At 36.1% G+C, this 19915-nt stretch overlaps 1 protein-coding gene across 8 annotated transcripts in view; it reads right to left on the minus strand.

Annotated features, from left to right (window-relative positions):
* The window catches only part of PAN3 (poly(A) specific ribonuclease subunit PAN3), a 71045-nt gene that overhangs the window by 11871 nt on the left and 39259 nt on the right, over window positions 1-19915 (minus strand). For 6 of the 8 annotated variants that reach the window (XR_004305969.1, XM_015852068.2, XM_015852072.2 and 3 more), the window contains 9 exons: window positions 17263-17413; window positions 12295-12542; window positions 11640-11744; window positions 11055-11112; window positions 9764-9925; window positions 9304-9420; window positions 9103-9204; window positions 3286-3451; window positions 2740-2827 (listed from right to left, as the gene is read on the minus strand). Coding sequence is in view for 6 of the 8 variants with exons in the window: in XM_015852068.2 (XP_015707554.1) it covers window positions 2740-2827; window positions 3286-3451; window positions 9103-9204; window positions 9304-9420; window positions 9764-9925; window positions 11055-11112; window positions 11640-11744; window positions 12295-12542; window positions 17263-17413 (1197 nt within the window). In the remaining 2 variants the exon portion in view is untranslated. Of the gene's footprint in view, window positions 1-2085; window positions 2246-2739; window positions 2828-3285; window positions 3452-9102; window positions 9205-9303; window positions 9421-9763; window positions 9926-11054; window positions 11113-11639; window positions 11745-12294; window positions 12543-17262; window positions 17414-19915 lie in introns of all 8 variants that reach the window. The other 2 variants (XR_001552735.2, XM_015852067.2) reach the window with 2 other exon arrangements.

A 19915-nucleotide genomic window follows, 5' to 3' on the forward strand; every position in this document is an offset into this window, starting at 1 on the left:
AATATGAAGTAGCATACAGCTAAAAACCAGCCTCTAGGAGACACCTTCAGAAAGAGCCTTCATCACTAATGTTTCCCTGTTATCAAATGAATTTTAAATATGAGGAATTTGAAAATTAATTGAATAGGTACCCCTCTGCAATTTTGATGTTAAAGAAGATGATGTGCTACTAAGCAGAAAGCCCTCAAGATATCCAAGCATTTTATACAGCTGGCTTTATTAGCTAAACACGTCAGCAAGTCAAATAAATCAGACTTTTGACAAGATCCATTTTTCTAAGTTCTTTGAAACTGACATTACTCTTTATTTATCCTACTTCACTGCTATGCTTGGATCGGTAACAGCTCAAGTTCTATGATCTACTCTACAAGTCTGTGGATCTGTTCATCCTTTTAAGATCTGGAATTGTACTTAGAAGTCCCTCCAAGTTCCTAGGTTAGTTTTTTTTTTTTTTTTAATTATTATTATTATTAAGGTCAACATTAATAGTAAAGATGCCTCTTCAGTTAGTTTCTTGAAATTCAGGGAGGTGCGTGTCAAAGTTATTTTGGTTTAACACATTAAAAATATTCACTTTGAGTAAAAGTTACCTTGCAGGCTTTGCTAAATCAATAACGTTCGTGTTTTCTCTTCATTTCACATGGGGAGGACTAACTTTCATTTTATTCAAAATACAGAAATATTTATTAAAACTTTCTACATCACCATTTACCGTATTTCTACTTGAATTTAGTAACTGACTGACAAATGATTTATAAGACTGGGTGTGAAGTGGGGGAAGATGATGAATATAGATCTAAGCATCTTGTTTTTAACCTAAGTCACTATTCATGTATTTTTAGCTTCCCATATTTTTGCCTTTACTTAACTCTTAAATGATCATGTAAGCTAAAGCATTTAACACAGGTTCTGAAAAACAGACCATGAACAATTGCATTCCTTTTGCATAGCTCCTCTCTGTTCTGGTCACATTCTTTCCTATCTATGTTAACAATGGGAAATAGCCAGAAAGAGAAAAATGCTAACAAAAATACCTTCCTGCACTGAAGACAACAACAAGGAAATGCATATAAGCTGGGCAGTAAACCAACAGATAACCTACACTTTTAACAGTCACAAGAGTCCCAGAGGAATTCAGGAACTGGGTCATGGATTGAGAGGAAGAAGGACAAGCTGCAGCTGTTATTTTGTAGTGCTATCTGGCTAGGTCAAACAAAAGGTAGGACATGATATATGACCCCTGAATTTCAAGGAATTCATTCCATCCAGAATCTCTGAAGGAATAAAATTGATTGTGAGAGCCTAGCCTGTCCTGAAGAAGCAGCAAAAAGGAAGCAATACTGTGTTTTCTAACTCCAGCATACACCTTCCACACTTATAGAGTACTTCTCCTTTAACAGCAATACTTGAATGACTTAAATACTAAGCATGTATAGTACAAGTAAACAAAGCCCATATTTAAACAAAACTAGGCAATACACCAAGCAAGTTAGTTGCCAAATGTTGGGCTCTTACAGTTCTAAAAGCTTTTGACAGATTGATGCACCTGCAAGTATTCATAGATTTGTACTTCCAAGCACACTAAATATTCTGCTTTAAAATTTCAGAGATATTATGACATTTGATTATGATGTCTTTTTTTCCTGCAGTTATTCAAGTAAACTTCCATAAGTATTTAATCATAATCTCATTATAGTTGTAGGATTGGGAACTCTCCCATGTATCCCAGTATTCTCCTTACTGTTTTCCATTCTTTGCCTACCACAAGCCCATTGATACGTAGTTATTGGGGAATGGGGGGGGGTCCTTTGAAGACCTACTCAAAACACACTGACAATTGCTTTACTGTATTATTCCAAGAAAAAAAAATAGTTGCAGCGTTCTAGGACAAGGTCTCCAATAAGCTAGTTTCTGCCTGGCCAAAGTTCAAACATTTCATTTATTACTGGAAGTCTCCGAATGAGCAATTTTCTCACAGTGAATAATCTCAATTAATGAAAATAAATTAAATTCAACTCCCTACTGTAGTCTTTCACTCCCAGTATGGACAGGGTACGTGATGACTGCTGAAGTAATGTACTTTACCCTGAGGGGAAGTTAGGGAAAGAGGCACTTCTGTACACAGTGATGCTCCAGATGACTGTGGAACAGTTTTTGTTAAGTCTAAAGGGATTCTTCTTAATTCAGGAATTATGCAGAGTCCACACTTCAGAGAACGTCAGGAGAACACGGAAAAACTAGGAGCCTAAAATAAAGATACACTCGAACCTTTTAGGAGTGAGGAGAAGGCCTAAATGCAATTACTTAAAAAGATCTCTTACTCCTCTGTGAACAGGCATTTGTCACAATTATTTTTGTTAAAACACATGAGAAAGAGCAAAAACTGCTACTAAAACATTTTCTGATCTCTATCACTAAATGCAAGATTTCCCCTTCTCTTTCATTAAAAATCTGTGATTCCAATAATTTCTGAAATATTTTGTTAAATACTAGAAGTTTGACCTGTTCTGCAAGTTTGCTGAAATTTCAGAAGCAGAAGACAGTAAAATGAACTTTCATTTTTCTAAATTACCAACAAATTTAAGCTAAGATCAAATCAGGAATGAAAGACACAGCTATTTAGAGACAGATATATCAGACTACAATTCAATTAAAATATTAGTCTTCCAGAAGGAATCACATTGTTTTCTGTACTCTGTGGGCCAAGTCACCAACCTCACTACAGCACTGTTGTCTTACCTGAAACTGAGCCATTAACGCCAGTGGATTATTTTGACTGTTGTCAAATGTTAAAACGTCAAAGATTCCAACACAATTTACTCGTAACCTTTGGAACAACAACAACAAAAAATAACAAGTGTCAGTATGTTTTGTTGTTTATTTTCCCTAATATTCATACCATTGAATGCCTTTGCTGAATGCTTTAATGTGACAAAAAAGGCATCATAGTACTGTGAAGCCAGAAATACTGATTTTAATGTTTTGTAATTCAGACAGACAGCCTTCAATCTACAAATAAATCAAGAAGTTACTGAACTGGCAGTAGAGGACTTGAACAGTATTGTGGGGACAGTGCATAAGCCTTCCTGAAAGATGTTTAAATAGAACTTGGGGGAAAAAATCTTAACAAATTAAGCACATTGTCTCATATCAGTTAAAAGTAATAGATCTTTCTAATTAGATTTGTTACTTGCCTAACAAAAGTTCATGGTCAGTAGCCACCATGAACCCATGTATACACCACCATGAACCATGGCATACAATGAGAATCAATGATTCCATTACCTTGTCTTGCCAGTTACTAGAATCTTTGTTGGATCCATAACTCTGCATGCTAGTCCTGCTGTATGAATGGTCCGTAAGGCAGAGCTGAGCTGCACGATATATGCCCATATCAACGACTCTGGAAGCAAACCCGCATGCTGTCGTGGTAAAGGTCCATCATGCTGACCTAGTAGGAAAATATTCTTAGTATCAACAGATGGCTACTAAAAAAAAATTGAAGTTAAAACTTTTTGCAATATAAAGTTACTCCTTTCACTGATTTCTTAATCAACAGCTATCAAAATAAATTATATATTATTTTAAAGATTTTTGTTTTATTTCTTGAGGTAAACTTTAAAACACTGCCAATTTCCCAGGTATTATTATATCCACTCATAGTGATAGATGAACACAGTGAGACATAGATAAATGTCACTTTCTGTTTGATGTCTTCAACACACAGGTGCTACTCTCTTCAAGGCACAACACGCAAGAGAAGAAACTACACCCAGAGAAACATTCATTTCTTGTGTTTCTTCCACAGCATCCAATGCATTTATATCTATACATTTGCTCAAAGTAAGCATTCACATGCCTCTGCATGTATACACACACAAAGGATGAAAAATGAAATATTATTGAAAGCTTTACTTCAAAATGTACTGATTTGGAGTGAGTGAGATAGGTAGGGGACATTCCCAGTCTGACAAAATGATGACAAAAAAAAAAAACAAAAAAAAACCCAGAATACTAGTTAATTTTGCAAGGTTTAGTTGCTTTGGTTTAGATTATAAAGGCCAAGACACTGCCTCCTTTAAATAGCATCAAGCTTGGCACATCAACTGAAGGTTGAATGTAATGAGGTATTCCTTGTTTTTTCTGGCTTCCTGATGAATTGTTATGCAAATCACTTCCCACAAGCCAGCATACCAGGAATCTCATGTAGCAAGCTCTACCCCCACCACCATGCTTCTCTGCTCTTCATCATGAGAAAAATGATGACAGTATCAAATGACTGGGGAGATCTAAGTTCCTGTATCAAGGTTCTTCTCCCAGTCATTACTTGTTATACAGTACATTTTTGGTAAATAGCACTGTGTGAGATGCATTTAACAGCAGTGCGTATGGATTACGTAAGATGATTATACACATATAACCATTACATATGTACAAAATAAATGTCCAGAAGAGAAGTGTTCTATGACATCCCAAAGAGAAAAAGAGCAAGAACTCAGGGGTTATTTTTCTGCTTATGATTTCAGAACGCTTGCCCTTTGATTTCCAAATTAAAGGCATCATAACCAAGAGGATATACCAGGAAAAAAAAAAAAATCAAAAGGTTGAATGATCGCAGCTTCTCCTTCTCTATCAGAAAATCTAAATCAAGCAGCAGCACTGTTTACTACTGGAAAGATTTGCTTGAGGCTACAGCCAAATACAAGCCGCTGCTTTCCGGCTGCAGCCCATGTTCTCTCATAGGTGCAAGCTCAGACACTGAAAGAATCACAAGTGAAGTGCCCTCTTACATATCTTCTTGTTCAAAACATCTAAGGTTAAAAGCAGTTCAGTTTGCTGCTATGCTGGTTATGAAACACATTCCCTGAAGGCCTACCAGGCCTGCTCCAGATGGCCCAAGAGCAAGGATCCAAGGAAACGAGACTCATAAGCTCTCTATGCAGGTGAAGCACACTGAAGAAAGCTTTCTAAAGATTGCTTAGTGTGTTGAAAAACATACAAAGAATTTTTCAGAAAAGTTAAAAAGTGATCAAAGTTACATTAGTCTAAGAAGCAATGTTTTATAGGTTCGTATTTGAGTTGAAATAAATTTCTAGCACAGGTTGAATCCATGCAGAGTTTTGTAATAGATTCTTCCTCTGGTGCAGGATAGACTCGCCCCTATTAGTGCTTTCATCTGAGACACAGTACATAAATAATAATGGAGAAGATTAAAAATGTAAGAACTTCCACTCCAGAAACATGAGTAGTCCATTATTTTTCTTGCTACATTAAAATGAACTCAATAGGGGTTTTCTTGTTGTTGCCTTTTTTCATTTCTTAATTCTGTGCTATGATGTTCTTAGATGAGAAAGAACTGCGCTCTTTGCACCGCTGTGTCTTTTTTCTTCCCTTCTCCTTTTCTTCCCCAACAGCTTTCAACTCAGTTCATCTCTCCCATGCAAGGACAAAGCCAGGGTTTCTCCTGAGATGGACTAACTACTGCTTCTAGATTTCAGAGTTGCTTTAAGGTCTCAATAGGAAATTTAAATATTTAATCATCTTTGACTTCAGAACATCCATAGACAGAGAATCATTGTGCTGACTTTAAATATTTATCAGTTTCTCCTGCTCATCACAGTTCGGGCACATAACTTCATTCATTTTAAATGGAAAAGATTTCTTCTGAAAAATGCACTCAGTGACTGAGGAATACAAAAACTACAAAGTCAACAACAATGTCCACTTTTCTGGATTAAATACTACTATTACTGATGCATCCAAAGGAAATCAATGTCCAGGAAGCTTGTCTACGTTTATTAGAAATATTAATTTGCTATGAAACAGAATCTGTGGTGCTCAGAGCTACCATTAAGTGCTTGTACACCACATCTAATTCCTGAGAGTATTTTCAATATACAGATCAAAGGCAATACCAAAGGCATGCTCATCTCTAACATTAACCCTCACAAAAATTCATTAGGACAAGGATAAAAAGAAACAACCGACAGCAACATGGGAGTTATTGTTATCTGCCAGGATTTCTAGCTGGCAGTTTTAAAATAAGTCCATTTAGAACGTGGTCTACCATTTAAGTAAATCATTGGGATGTTAAGAGAATAGATTTTCAGTACTTTGGGCTAACTCACTAATTTAAAAAAATCATGTCTGCAGAGATAAATGTCCTAATGTATACCATAATCTGAACCTGAATAGCATTGGAACAGTGGAAAAAAACATGCAAATGTTAAAACTGCTTTAACAGAATGTTAAGTTTGTCAAAATGCAAGTATTGAAGAAATACAAGGATCCAACAAAGACTCCCCAGGGAGGCGGTTGAATCGCCATCCCTGGATGCGTTTAAGAGCCGTCTGGATCTGGTGCTCAGGGATATGATTTTGCAGAGGGTTGTTAAAGTTAGGGTACTATAGTTAGGCTGTGGTTGGACTTGATGATCTTCAAGGTCTTTTCCAACCTGGGTAATTCTAAGATTCTACGAAATAAGGATAATTTAAATAAATATATTCCAAGGTAACTGAAAGGCAGATTCTAACTTTAGAACTTGTGAATATTTAATTGACAGAACAACATCAAATTATCACATTGTACCACTTCAAGAAAGAATATTTCACTGCATAAAGAACAATACAAGGAATAAATTCCACAGGTTTCAGAAGCAACAAAGGCATATGCTTGCAAGTTCCTGCAATAGAAATAAATGTAAGCACCTGATTTTTTCCCCCCACTACCTTACCTATAAAGTAATAGTATCTGCAAATAGCATGGCAAAAGAAAAAAAAAACCTCATCTCTGCTGACCACATAGTCATCAGAAGTGACAGCTACATAAAACATAATCTTCAGCTTTAACTGTCGAAATCTAGTGCTGCCAACATGAACATTCAATATAAATAAGATCACGTATCTGAAATCAAACTCTGAGTTCACTGATCAGGTTGACAGTGTCATGCCACCTAAAACTTTAAAAGCACTAATCTGGCCCTCATGCTGCATGGTACCTAACTTCATCCATTCCCCTGCTTCTCTTGGAAGCCTCCTCAATGCAGGCAGGTGGCCAAAAATCTCTGTGAGGGGGTGGAAAAAGGATCCACGAAGGCAGGCATTTTTGAGAAATCAAGTTATAGGTAAAAAATCCTATTTTCTCTTCTAAATTGCTCCTTCAACAGAGAAGCAGATTTGAAAGCAATAGTTACCAAAAAAGTAAGGTCAGAGCAAAGATTTGCAGAAAGGTTTGGCAGAACTGGTCAATAGCAGGTTACTTATTTTTTCCTTCTAATTTATATAATAAAAAGACTAGAAGAGTCACAGTAAGGAGAGAACTATTCTCCTCAAACAGCACTGAGATCTGCCACAATCATTCACTTTAGTTAAACAATTTGTTCTGGCTAAACAGAAGCTAATATCTTTCTTTCAGCTCCAAAACCCGTCTCTGTCTAAAAGGCTGCACTGGGTCAAATAAAAGACCTAGGTAGCCCTGTAGCCTGCCTCAATAACGTATGCACTAAAATCAGAAAATTATTCTTTCCCAGTGTAACAAATGAACATGTCCCCGAAATATTTATTATGCCTTCTACTAATTTATCTAGAACAGACACCAATCTTCTGTACATAATAGAGAGGTGTAAAAACATACAAGGACTGATTTAAATGGAAATTCAAAAACCACAGGTGGGAGACACTCAGAATACTAGTCCTGCAGAAAATCACAATTAACCTAGCAGCAGATCTTCCACATTTGCTGTATGAAGTGAGTTTCACATCAAGTTCACTGAATCTGTAATTATGATCTTCAACTTGCCATAAGATATAATAAGTGAGTGAAGGGGTTCTTCTATCATGAGGTATTATCACCAAAACCAGCAGTGGAACTTCAACCTTACTTATACTCGTCAGTTCAGCACAACTGAGTAGCATGAACTATTCATTGTTAAGGGAACCTACAAGGTTCTGAATGCATTCACTCAGTAACAATCTGTTATGTTCTGATCATTGTCAAAGAGACACTTTAAAAGAGACTGAATTCACAATTAAAGGCTCTAATTTTAAAAGGCAAAAGAAAGAAAAAACTTCAGTTTCTGTTTCTCTTTAACCACTGGTCACCTGAAGGCTTGTAGGCAGTACCTACATCAATAAAATAAGTAAGCCCAGCTCACAGGCCTTATTACTGTCTGCTGTTCACCCCTATGCAGGATCTACTTTCAAGGTTGGTCCTGTACTGAGCTGGAAGCTGGGACAAGCAAACTCCAAGGCTACTTTCCTATCATTCTGTGATACCATTCAATTGTTAGTGTTCTTCTTTCTAAGTATGACACTGGTTCATGCTCAGTTTTGGCCTGCTGTGATCCTGAGTGACAACATCTGAATGCGGTTTTCAGGATCATATGGGCCAAGAGCTGGTTCTAAAAGGCACGAAGAGACAGTACACTGTTTTGAAGGGAAAGAGTTTAGCCACATAGATGTGAGTCCTACTGGTAACTTAACATGCTCTGATAGATTTTACTAGTGGTGTAGCCTTAATCCTCAGAGCATAAATCTGAAATATATATATGAAATACATGAAATTTGTAAAAAATTAATGTTAGAATTTTTTTCCAATCCGTTCTTTGTCTTCAACTAGTACTTAACACTGCCTACTTAGTCCTCATAATACTTTCCAGGGAAAATGAACAAAAAAACCTACACACCACTCTGTACGTACAGAGAACCTGAACAAGAAGCATCACATCGATGCATCAGATGTTACCCTGTGACAGATCTGCAATTAGAACCCCACAGCTCTTGGCTCTTGATCCTCCCTGTGTAAATTTGCTTTCCTGTAGGCAAAGAATTTTAATTCACTTGCAAACTGAAAAATGTAGCTCAAGTAAGAAGTTATTTCAGAAAAACAAAGAAAAAATACAAAAAAAAAAAAAAAAAAAAAAAACTATATTCAGCAATTTCATTGAGAAACAAAAAAAAGGAAGAAAGTTCTGATCCAATCAGTTAAAGGGATGATGAAATTGATTAGCTAAAAAAATAAGAAGTCTCTTATAATCCACTACTTAATTGATCAAGTATTGGAAATAGCTTACAGAGGTATTTTATGAAAATGCCTTTTCCTTACCCCATTTTCTTTTTGTGAAATAGGCATCAGCACTAGGGTCATTGAAGTGTCTGCTCATCATAGTCTCTCCTCCAGCATGAAAATCATATGCAAAAACAAGAGCTTAAAAATAGAGACATGTGACAATTACTAACTCCAGCATATTTAGAAAAAAGTCACAACACATTAACTGGATGGGGGAAAAAAAAGATATAAACTCACAATGTTCTCCAAATGCTTTAGTGGTAAACACTTCACGTAAGGTTACTATATTTGAGTGCTGAATTTTTTTCCACATGTCAACCAACACCATGCACTTCGTGTTAACAAGACGAAAACCTGGAAAAGATCAAAAAACATACTTTAAGATGTTTGGGGAATGTTAATGGGGGCATTTTTTTGTTGTTGTTGCTATTTGGTTACTTTGGTTGTGGTTTGTTGGTTTTTTTTGTTTTGTTTTTGTTTTTTTACTATTTTGTCTTCTAAAAATACTGAAAAGTCACCAAACACTAAAATAAGACCAGCATGCTTAAGAGTGCCAGGTCTGTGGGAACCACTTGCTCTCTTTACACCCACTATCAAAGCTGTTTCAAGCTCTACACATAGAATATAAAAATATTTATTTAAACAAAAAATACCCCGGTATATAAAAAAAACCAAAAGACTACTCAGTTTTTCTCACCATGTATCCTCCGAAGGCAATATGGCAGGTCATCTTTACTATTTACAGCTTTATAGCATGACGTAATGTACCCAAAGTTGCTTGTTTTCTGTATGCGATTGGGTGGTGGCAATGGTTCTAAAGGAAAGAGACTGTGGTAGCTGTCCACTTCTGCTGGAACTGCTAGATCAGTACATGCACAGGAAACATATTAAGTATATTTTGAAGGAATTATTACAAGAGCAGAGAAAATGAAATCCGCTGTGTCACTAACATGTAAATTCCATGCATCATTTTCTTCATATGCACGTTAAGTAAAAATTCACTACTTCTGCTTTAATACTGATACATAGGTTCCTGGGAGGGATTCCAGAAAGCTAAAATAAATGTCCTCATAAAGACAGTTACACAAAGTAGAACATAGCAACTCTTCTGTTGATTTTATCTGCTATTTTCTCACCCGTCTTAAAAACTCATCCTTCTGAACAACATTCCTCTGTTGTGTCTGTGGTATTTTTTTCCTGCACAGACGCATAGATAAGCACCCACTTCTATACAGACTTCATATCACTTTAAAAACCCTATTTCCTCACACAAAACAAACCTGAATCTTGTGTTGTAACATACTGGTTTAGAAAACAGAGGCACTGAAGGCTTACAAATCAGGTTAAGAAATTACACTCCCAAGAAGAGATACACTTGTATGTCATCTATCTGGGTTAGTAACCTTAACTACATTTTAGACCGTATCATATTCTTAACAAGCACACAACTAAGAAGAATGTTGCAACCAAACACACAATCTGTTTAAAAACAGAGTTGATTATAAATTCTTCAAAAATGAAATTATGAGTAGTACATTTCTCTCACCTGCCAACTAGTACAAACCCTCTCTGTGATATACCAGCCAATTCATATTAAAACAAACAAGTTTGTTAATGTTTTCAAATGAAAACACTTATTAGGTATTCCTTTAAGAGGATTCACATAGAAAATGATGCAATACTGTTTTGCACATGGCTCTATTTTCTTAGAGATCTTTCTTTTTTCACTATTTTAAATATTCCCAACCATTACAGTGTTTCAAAACAGAATAAAATCAATTGAAAAAAGTAAACAGAAACAAGAAATAAATGTAATATTTCCAAAATACTTTGGTTTTGGTTATCCACAACCCAGTCTTCAATAAAAAAATTATGGCTTTTTTATTTTGGTGGTGATGATGGTTTGTTTCAAACCACTGGTAACTACTGTTGTAAACACAAGACCACAGAACAACATGATCACCATTTAAATTATAAAAAATACTTACCAGGAATATCAGCCTGATCAACCTGGGCCATCGTTATTAGGTGTCTATTGATGAGTTCCTGAAGAACAAATTAGGTCAAGTTTTGAACACTAGCCTGAAAAGTTAATGACTTAAAAGTTAAACTCTTCAATGGAGGAGCTGCAAAAGACAATAGCCAGAACCAGCATTGACAGAGGTACCTACTACATTAAGGCTGAAGTGAATAGTAGTCACAGCCATGCCCCACAAGAAGGGCCTATTAACTAATATCCTTCCTTTCAGTTAAAGGTTTCAAAACTGAATAGGATTACAGTTTAAAAGAATTCTACATATAAACTCATGCATGATAGTATGTAGTACACAAAAAGCAAGAGTATGTACTCAAACAGGCAATCGTGGCATGCAGATTAGACTACAATCACATATGCTGAAACGCACATCACAACCCTCTTTTGTGCTCTATCCACCACAGCATTAAGTTTTTTAAATTCTCCATAGGGAAAACTGACTGCACAGCTGTTTAGTCATGATTTCTCTTCCGCTACTGCTAGTTTCCTACTTTTCTCCAAGATACGTGATTTCATTTTAAATTCTTTTTTATACTACCTGTCTGAGCTCATCCGCCATGAAGAAGGAAGGTGCATTTGCTTTTGGCTGCATATATGCAACATGAGGTGCAGCTGGATGGTAAATGTGGTAGTTTGGAAATACCTGAAAGTTAAAAGATATTAAGCAGCATAAAATCCTTATGCATAAGGAAAATAGAGTTTTGCCATCTTATTAGTTTAAGCTACTGAACTATAAAGTCTTCAGGCACAATGCATGTTACAAATACACTGTCAGGTGCATCACATTTTCCTTACTCAACACCAATGATTGCAAAGGGGCGTGTAAGAACATACATAACGTTTTTATTACTCTCTTTTCCCTTCACTCTAATTGCAAAATTTCTTTAACCTATCAAACATGAAAGCAATTAGAAATAATCATTGATGTTTTCTATGTATGAATTCACTGAGACATACATAAAACGTTCTCTAATTTTGTATAAAAACAGAATTCTCAACAAGGTAAATGGAGAACAAAAAATTTTTAGTCCTTTGTTTTCCAAGATCACTGAAATCTATCTCAACATTCAAAAGTCCAAATCTTCACATAGAAAAAGGGTTTCTGAATATTATGAATAACTAGTCAATTAATCAATCTTAATCAATTCTGTCTTTGTAAATTCCATGTATTTTTGCACTAAAAGCAAACATACCATTCCTGTGAGAGGTGCTGGAGTTGTATCAGTATAGAAGTACGTTGTTCCACCCACTGTTTCCTTCTGGATCACCTGGCCAGTAGATGGAGGCTGAGAGACAGCGTTAGCAACAGAAGCAGAGGCACTAGTAGGCACCATATAGTTTGCTGGGTTAGGAGTATGACTTCTTCGTCGAGGAGCAGGAGATGTATGAGGAGTTATTTTGGGGGAATGAAGAGGAGAAGATCCTGCTGATAACGACATTCCTTAGAGAAAAACAAAAAGATATTCTTGATCAAATCTCTGTTGTTGCTTTTTTTTTAATTTGAAAAAATCCTTTAATACACACACTCCAGAATTGAACAATATTCTGTGCAGATGAGAGGTTTACGGATGCTTACATCTTTACGAGAGTTAAAGGTAAAACTAATAGCAAGACTGGAACAGACATTTTCTTGAGAAGGTTTTCAGTTTAGAGAGAAAAGGCTTGAGAACATACAACCTTCATATTAAGAACTGGAAAAATACAGGTAGAAAGAGAAGCGAAGAGCCAAATCAATGCTTTGTCTGGAAAAAGAAAGTTTATTAAACTACATGGACAAAATATTAATAACACTGCGGTAAGTGAAGTGAAGCTTGCTAACCTATAATTCATTTAACTCAATTATATGTTCCTCCTACTAGAAGTACTCTCACGAATGACTACAATGAGAGTTAGATCTCTGATAATTACAGCACACAAATAAGCAATAAGAAATAAGCTACTACTAATCATTTCAGGGAAACCTATTTTCCTGTCATAATCAAAAATCCAGTCTCCTCAAGTACTATTTGATATATAAGGACAGGTAACTTGTCAGAATGAGATCTGCAAGGTATTCATACAGGCATTTGAAAATGTTCTCAAAATTCTTTTCTTAATTGCTGGTTACAGTAAGTTTAGTGAAAGACAGGCAACCAAACTGAAGCTTCAGTTTAGATTCTAAGCATAGTGTATCAGTGAGGGAAAAAAAGTGCAACATGCACTACATAAATGCTTTTTAGTCACAAAAACTGGTTGTGTCTTGCAAGAGTTATAGTATAAAAAATTCTCAGATACAGCTATTTATAATAGTTTCTGAGCCGCTGAAGAGACCAGCCTTTAGAAAACTTGTGACATTATTAGCAGAAGATACCAGTTTTAATGGTGCTTCAATTAATACAAAGGGGAGCACTTCCCAAATATTCTGTTGCTCCCTTCAGATTAGACTGTACGTTTGCTCATGTAAGTGTCATTTTGGAAGGACCTTGAAAGTTTAATGAAAGTCATCAGGCAGACAGAACATACGGGCTGTCCATATATATCCATATATAAACAGTTCAAGATATGAAACAAATTTGATAACATTTTGTTTTCATACTACTAGAAGACCACTGCAAGACAGGACCACTGCATTACAATAAATTTGCTGCTATTTAGTAGGTTTCAGCAGGCAGAGGCAGCAAATATCCAAGATGATAGATACCTTCGAGAGCCGCATAAAATTCTGTGGTCTGAGTACATAGGAATTAACAATTAAAACCCTTTGTCAAACACACACACACAATCTTATAGTGGAGCTGATGCAGAGCTAAGTATTTATGGGAATAATAAGGTGCGCAAACTCAAGCAGATCTCATCAGCTTCATGAGGATTTCAACCAGTTAAAACCTTACTTATATTAATATTTAACCCAAACAAAACAGGATGAGATAACAGAGCACAGTCTAAACACCCAGGGAAGGCAGCAGGTGGAAATTACTGCAGGAAAGAAAATGAAAACAGCTGCATTAAAAGATAAACACATATTCCTACTGACTCACACTGAAGGAAAAAGACAGTACTGAGCACAGTGGTAAAATTGTGGTCAGTGTGGAGAATGCCTCAATGGAATTAGATCAGCTGTCTTCAGTAGTGGAGTTTTAAGTAAGTATATAATCATACAAGCGTATCAGAAAAAAAAAAAGAGAGAGAGAGGATTTAATCTAATTTCAATTATATTTCTAATTAAAATTGCATTCTATATAATTGCACCATGATCCTGACCAAAAGAAGTAACATTTTTAAGTTTTCTGTATGACTTGAAAGTTCCCTGCATCAAAATTCAAATGCCAATAGGATTACTAGGACAAACACTAAAACAGGCATGTCAAATTGCTCTTCCCGAGTTTAATCTACTACTAGATGGCTCTCAGTTCCTTCTGCTGGTGAATCTTAAAATAGAGAGTAAATTACTATTCTACTAAAATCTGGACAATGAGATGAAGACTGATTGTTGAGACTTGAAAGCATTTGTGTAAGAAATGTGAAGTTACATATGTAGAATGCATAGCCTTCTTATGTGCTGTGTCCTAATAAATGTGTCAGGTGTTGATACAAGTTACCTATTACAATAGGTTAGCTTCTGGTTGTCATTTCCAACAGTATTTCTGCAGTATATTTTTTCCACCTAATGAGACAGGTGGAAAAAAATCTATTCCAGGGCCACTCAATTTTGTGAAGAGTTACCTATGAAATACTAGGTGGCAAAGAATGTTTTTGTTTTATACCTACCTTCCTCAGAGATTAGATAGATGAGAATTTAATTTTTTTTCATTATCCTCAAGAGGGAAATAAAATAATTGTTCCCTGTTTTGTAATAGATTAATTAAACCATGGCTCTTCTAGAACAGTTATTTCTACTACATTTCCTTATTTAAGGAAAAATATTAATTCCTTACAGAATACAGGAAGAATTTCATGCAAAAGCTGAAGTCTTGCATGTTCCACAAAAGTTATGTTCTACTGGAGAATACGCACCATTTAACTGGAAGGAGAATTCTCTTTATTTAAAGGAGAGCTCTTGCAAACTCTTAATACTGGTAATCAAAATCAAACTAAACCAAAACCAAACACTTTAATGGCAATTTTCAAACATCTTTAATTCTTTACTTTGTTATCTACTATGACCTAGACATAAAGTAGACAAGTGTGACATTTCCCCATACATAAATACCATTTTCTTATTTAAGAACCTAATCCTCTAGAAAGATCAGCTCCTATCTCACCTGAAGGTAGCAGAAATATGTTTTATTTATTTCTGGAGGGTATATATTATTGAGAGCTAAACTTCTTAAATAAAAAAAATATATCTGTGGGTACTATTTACACTGAATACTTAAGTTCAGAACATTCTGCACTCAGTGTAGAGAAAGAAGTTTCTATAGAAATTCAAAGCACCCAACTCATACTCCTGCTTTAAACTCATATTCTTGGTAGCTATACAGAAATAACAAGAAAAGAAGCCAATCTTGACTGAAGTAAGTTTTTACAAGGATTCCCCCATCCCTCTTCTCCTGAACAAACATTATTATTTGAGCCTAGATCATTTTTCACATTGGCATGTGCATTTCAAGGACCTCAAACTGTTGTAAGAACTTCTTTCATCAACAGCATTACTTATCCTTTCAAGTATTACTTACAGATAGTAAAGAAATTGGACTGTGAAGGATCCCTCTGAGATCCCACTGGACACTTTCCAAAAGTGGACCATTTTACTGTATTCTATTAAATCCTTTATATACTTTTCAATCCAGGTGACAAGGCTGAGAGGCATATAAACACAACATTTTCCAGTAAGACTGCGCAGCACAATACAGGATGAAATCAGACACAGTACTGCATTATATTCATTCGGTCAGCAGAAGCATCAATCACCTTCTCAGCCTGGTTCAAATGTTGCACCACTGCACTAATTAAATGCAGACTTATTTGATATTGACACTGATTTCTATTCCCTATTATCAGGAAAGCCTGAAGTTCCACTGAATGGAGGGCAACTGTCAGTACTAGTTTTTAAAAAAGAAAAAAATTACAGTATTTGCCCTTTGAATTTTGGAAGTTTTGTCCTAATGCTGTTTGTTCCTTGCCACAGGTTTAAGAACATAAAGAATTTTGCTAGAGAATCTGAGATATGTAACATCCAGCTCTGCTCATCTTCGCATCTTGCAACTATTTCATTTTACTACAGAGTAAGTATTAGGAATTTCTGATCTCAAGCAGTTAACAAATCCATGAACAATTTGAACTTTGTCAAAATTCTATGCACAGAACATTTAGAAGTCAGTCCTGAAAGTGAAATGGCATGATATGACAGACATAGTAAGAGTTAATGGATACTTTGCAAGGCAAGTTATTTTGGTATAAGCTAATGTTCTACTTTTGTTATTGAGCAAAATTTAAGCCCACATGTATATCAGTAACACTGAAAATAATTGTGTCTAGTTTACATCCTCTAAAAATAAATCAGTAGGGCAAACCAATGGATGGTAATCAGCATACATATTTGCTGCAGTGTGTCTCTAGACCACAGCTAATTTAAAGCTACACCAGGTACTGCTCTATCATGGACAGCACAGAGCAGACGGTGCTATAATTCAGCACCTCTAAGAGAAGAGTAAATTAGTCTGAGGTAATCTCAGTGCTGCTGTGCCTGAATGAATTTCACAGCCTGCAGTCTGATTTTCATAGAATCATACAATCATTCAAATTGGGACCCTTTAAGGTCCAACCTCCCTGCAATGAACAGGGACGCCTACAGCTCTATCAGGTTGCTCAGAACCCTGTTCAGCTTGACTTTGAATGTCTCCAGGGATGGGACTTCCACATGCTCTCTGGGCAACCAGTGCCAGTGCCTCACTGCCCTCTGTAGAAAACTTCTTTTCCTTGTATCCAGTCTAAATTTCCCCGTCCTTTAGTTTGAAACATTTCCCCTAGTCCTGTCAGCTTCTTCAGTTTCATTCTACTAGATTCATCTCAAGTTCCTTTCACTTTTACGTGCCTGAAGACTTGCTCAAAATTAAGAGCTAAAGTAGAAGGTGGCCAGACTTGCACACAATAAACCTGATTATAAGTTTAACAAGATTATGTTTGGCATAATTAAAAGTTAAAAGAAGCAACTGTACTGTAAATCATTACTCTCAGCTTACCTGGTGCTAGCCCAGCAGCGGCAGGACTTCCCATGGAGGGATGAGAAAACAAGGCTTGAGAGAAGGCAGACATACTAGACTGGGATACGTTACTCAGCCTGGAGGTTGATCCTCCTTTAGGAATAAATTCATTTGCAGTGGGGTTTGGTGTCTGTATGAAAACAAATGTAAATTGTTTATTTTAAACATGAAGAGACAGACAATGCCTACTTGGTAGAAAACACTTTCTAAGCAACCTACCAAAGGCAGAGGATATTTAAACTATCTACAAATTGCTGACAAGAACTGCAGACACAGGAAGCTGGTCTGCATGAATGATTATAAATGTTTTTCTACATTACATGAAGTACAGTTAGCAAGACTTCCATATGAAGAGCTGATTTAACACAAACACTGTGTAAAAAGGCTTTCCATTAGCATTATACTATAACGCTGGAGAACTGATTTGACAGTGAGAAGGCCTCACCACTACTGCACCTATCCTTAGGTGACTTTAGAAAATCCACTGAAAAATAAGCAGCAATTCCAACCTAAAGTAATAGAAGAACCCACCATATTCCTTTTCTATGGTTGGTTTTAATGACATATTTCACTTGCGCAGCACCTTTAATAATGAGTTTAAATTTGGTACAGCAGAAACAAATAGAAAGAAAGTAACTGTCAACCATTTGTTATTTACTAGTACATAAAAAAATAGGGGAGATGCTGGGCAGGGAAGGAGGTATGAGGACTTAAGGAGAAAAAAATACAAATTACAGCTCAAAAGGCAAAAAGCTTACTATTGAACAGCAGATTATGCTAAACATTAGTGGAAGAAAATATAAGACAAGAAATAAAATATTACATGAAAATTACTTTGTAATTAAACACTAAAGGTCAAAATTCTGTTTACGGAATCACTTTAGCATTCCTCTCAATACCACCATAACAAAATAAGGTAAAATAGAAGACTAATCATTTTAAGTATACAAAAAGATTTTGCTAATAATCCATAGTGGTTTTCTAAAGCAAATCGTATAGGGTCATCGTTGTTTTAAGCAGATTTAAATAACCAAATAACTCAAAAGTTTAAATTCCAATTTCACCAATACGAAATAAGTGTTAGAACTTAAGTTAGAGCCAAATTAGAAGAGTGGTATTATGAAACACTAATTTAGACAGTGTAGGAAAACATCTGAAAATATTTTTTGTGGTGTTTTTGTTTTAACATCTTCATTTCAAAACGACAGTCAAATGTAATACTAATGTATTTCAAATAATCGGAAAAGAGGATTCTAAAAGCTGTAAAACTGAAGGGGATTGCTCAGGTTTAAAAGCAAATAGTAAGAACATTTCACCTTGGGTCACACAGCCATTGGCCACCTCATTATGTCACATAACGATCATTCTAAATGGGCACCTTTCTACATATTAAAGAACAGCCATAACCAATTATGCAGACTACTGAATTAAAACACTTAGGACTTAAATCAAGGAACTAATATGTTTGAAACCAAAAGGTAATATATCCTGTACACAGAGTTCAGATAACTAAGAGAATTACTTTCCTCTAGGGGGAAAAAAAAAAAAAAAAAAAAAAGAGAGAGATCTGCTCTGCAACAGTTGAGCAAATTCTACACTGAAACTGGAGAAGATGGCGCAAGTGGCAGAGTTGAGCATACTTTGTCCACATAGGGACACACTGAATATTCATCAAACAAAGCAACTGCAACAGCGAGGGACAGAATTTGTAGTATCTTACCAAAAACATGGTAATTCACACAATTATATGAAACTTAAGATTTTCACTGTTAAAACTAGATCTGAAACATCCACAAATCTACCATATATAAAAAACCCACAACTAAACAACAGGAGCAGGAGATGATAAACAATTCAGAACGTGCAATTGGAGAAGGAAGGACACCCTCTGGAAGACACTCTCAGCCTTTAATAGAGCAACTGAGAGAGTTTCCAAGATCCCAAGCGTACCACTCTGGCTAAACTGTCACTACCTTAACTAAATCAATTCAATTGATGCCTATAGAACAGAACTTCTAAATGCATTAAGTGCTCATACACACTTGCAGTTTTGTTCTGTAAAACAGTCACCTACATATTCTTCATCATTTCACAGTGGAAGAACTTGATAACCATACTTCAAGTGGCAGGTCGTAGAAAGGTTTGAGTTGGAAGGGACCTTATAACCCACCCAGCCCCAACCCCCTGCCATGGACTGGCTGCCACCAGGCTGCCCAGGATCCCATCCAATCTGGCCTTGAACACCTCCATGAATGGGACATCCACAGCTTCTCTGGGCATCCCATGCCAGTGACTCATCATTTTTCCCACATCTAAGGGAAAAATTTTCTCCTAACATCTAACCTGATCTTCCATCTTTTAGTTTAAAGCCACTTCCCCCTGTCCTTTCATCATCAAGCCATGTAAAAAGTACCTTTTTCACAAGCTCCCTTTAAGTACTGGAAGGTTGCAATGAGTCCTCCCCAGAGCTTTCTCCAAACAGAACAAGCCCAGCTCCCTCAGTCTTTGTTTGTAAGGGAGTTGATCATCTTTGTGGCTCTCCTCATGATGCACTCCACCAGCTCTACATCCTTCCTATACTAGGGACCCCACGCCTGGACACACTATTGCTGTGGTTTAGAAATCTGATGGA

The sequence above is a fragment of the Coturnix japonica genome, chromosome 1, assembly GCF_001577835.2.
Source record: "Coturnix japonica isolate 7356 chromosome 1, Coturnix japonica 2.1, whole genome shotgun sequence".
In the NCBI taxonomy this organism is placed as follows: Eukaryota; Metazoa; Chordata; class Aves; order Galliformes; family Phasianidae; genus Coturnix; species Coturnix japonica.